This window comes from Nesoenas mayeri (genome assembly GCF_963082525.1).
Source record: "Nesoenas mayeri genome assembly, chromosome: 2".
NCBI classification, from domain to species: domain Eukaryota; kingdom Metazoa; phylum Chordata; class Aves; order Columbiformes; family Columbidae; genus Nesoenas; species Nesoenas mayeri.
Genome location: NC_137543.1, coordinates 1,865,524 through 1,867,127, shown reverse-complemented (window position 1 = coordinate 1,867,127; position 1,604 = coordinate 1,865,524). Strand labels below are relative to the sequence as shown.

At 59.9% G+C, this 1,604-nt stretch overlaps 1 protein-coding gene across 1 annotated transcript; it reads left to right on the top strand.

The window, feature by feature from the left end:
- Positions 1-613: 613 nt before the first annotated feature.
- LOC308038140 (feather keratin B-4-like) lies at positions 614-934 on the top strand (the record flags this gene model as incomplete). Its single annotated transcript, XM_080340427.1, has 1 exon — positions 614-934. One exon carries the CDS (start codon positions 614-616, stop codon positions 932-934), a length of 321 nt encoding a protein of 106 aa, XP_080196553.1.
- Positions 935-1,604: the final 670 nt, after the last annotated feature.

Sequence of the window (1,604 nt, the reverse complement as noted above, 5' to 3'; positions counted from 1 at the left end):
CACCTGCAAACCACATGGATGCCATGGGATGAGCTCACTGATGACACCCCACCTCTGCTACGCTTTGGCCTCATACTCTGCCCAGCTGACACGCGCCATCAACGCCAAGTCGTTGGCCTCTAATGCTCGCAGTTCAAAGCTGCCGCCAGGGCCAAGTGGACACGTCCTCAAGACAAAACCAAGAAATTGGAGCATTGCGGGAAGGAAAACACACCCTCCTCATTCCTGGCCAGGCTGTGGCATCAGACAGCTGCTGGCTGCAAAATGCCGCCATGCGCAAAGCCTGTCCCGCCCCTCGGGGACCGGCATAAAAGCCGGCCCAGCACCTCTCTCTCTCACACACTCTCCTGACGCCTTCTCCTCCCTCCGCACTCAACAAGGTGAGCCTCAACTCCCTTCCCCTCCTTCTCCTGCCCCGCCTGGCCCCTCTCTTCCAGCACGCTCTGCCCCCAGCCTCAGCAGCCCTCACGCCTCCCCACCGACACGCTCCCCACAGCCCCACACCAGCCTCCCCACTCCCTCGCCCTCCTGCATCACCGCTCCTCCCACCCTCAGCCCCCTGCGCTTGCTCAACAGCCTCTCGTCCCTTCCAGGGCCCCTCCACACCACACACATGGCCTGCTACGACGCCTGCCGCCCCTGCGGACCCACCCCGCTGGCCAACAGCTGCAACGAGCCCTGTTCCCTGCAGTGCCAGGACTCCCGCGTCGCCATCCAGCCTCCCGCCGTGCTGGTCACCCTGCCAGGACCCATCCTCACCTCCCACCCCCAGAGCACCGCCGTCGGATCCTCCGCATCGGCTGCCGTAGGCAACGAACTCGGTGCCCAGGGAGTCGCCGTCAACTCCGGCGCTTTTGGCTACGGCTTCGGAGGACTGGGCGGCTTTGGAGGCCTGGGCTGCTTTGGTGGCAGAAGGGGGGGATACATCTGCTAAGGGCCCTCGCCACCGCCCGTGATGCCAACCACACACACCCTGGAAGCAACGGCACACATTGAGGACACGCACCTCTAGGCCCTTCCTGGCACATGGACCTGCTGTCCATGGCTCCTCATCTGCAGGCACCAAGCACGGAAGCAGGGAAGTTGCCAGCCTGGGCTGCCTGCGTACCTCGATGAAGGTCCTTCTCCTCTTCTCCCACATCTTTCTTTGCACCTCAGACTTGTGCTGTTCCACTTGGCACTCCTGCCTTTCACTATTCTCCCTCAATAAAATTCTCCTTCATCCCAGCTTGAGATGCAGCCTATTGTCTTTTTCTCCCACGGCTCGTCCAACTTCACCTGACAAAAACCAGGCTCAGTAGCTCATCGGGGTGAGTGGAAAAGGGAAACAAGACCTCTCCCAGGAAATATGCCACCACCATCACCTGCGCACAGTGTTTTCCAGGATGTGACACAAACCAACCTTGGCTCAAACAGAGCCTTCTGCATGAGAACGCTTCCCTCCGCACATCTTGGACAAGATATCTCCCATGTCAGCACACACATGAATAACTCTCTTCCCCAGCATGACTCTCCAGCCCTCCCAGCAAACACACTTCATTCCCTCCCCTCAGAAAGTTCCACACATTGATAACATCCCCCATGTACTCTTTGCCTCCTGGCTA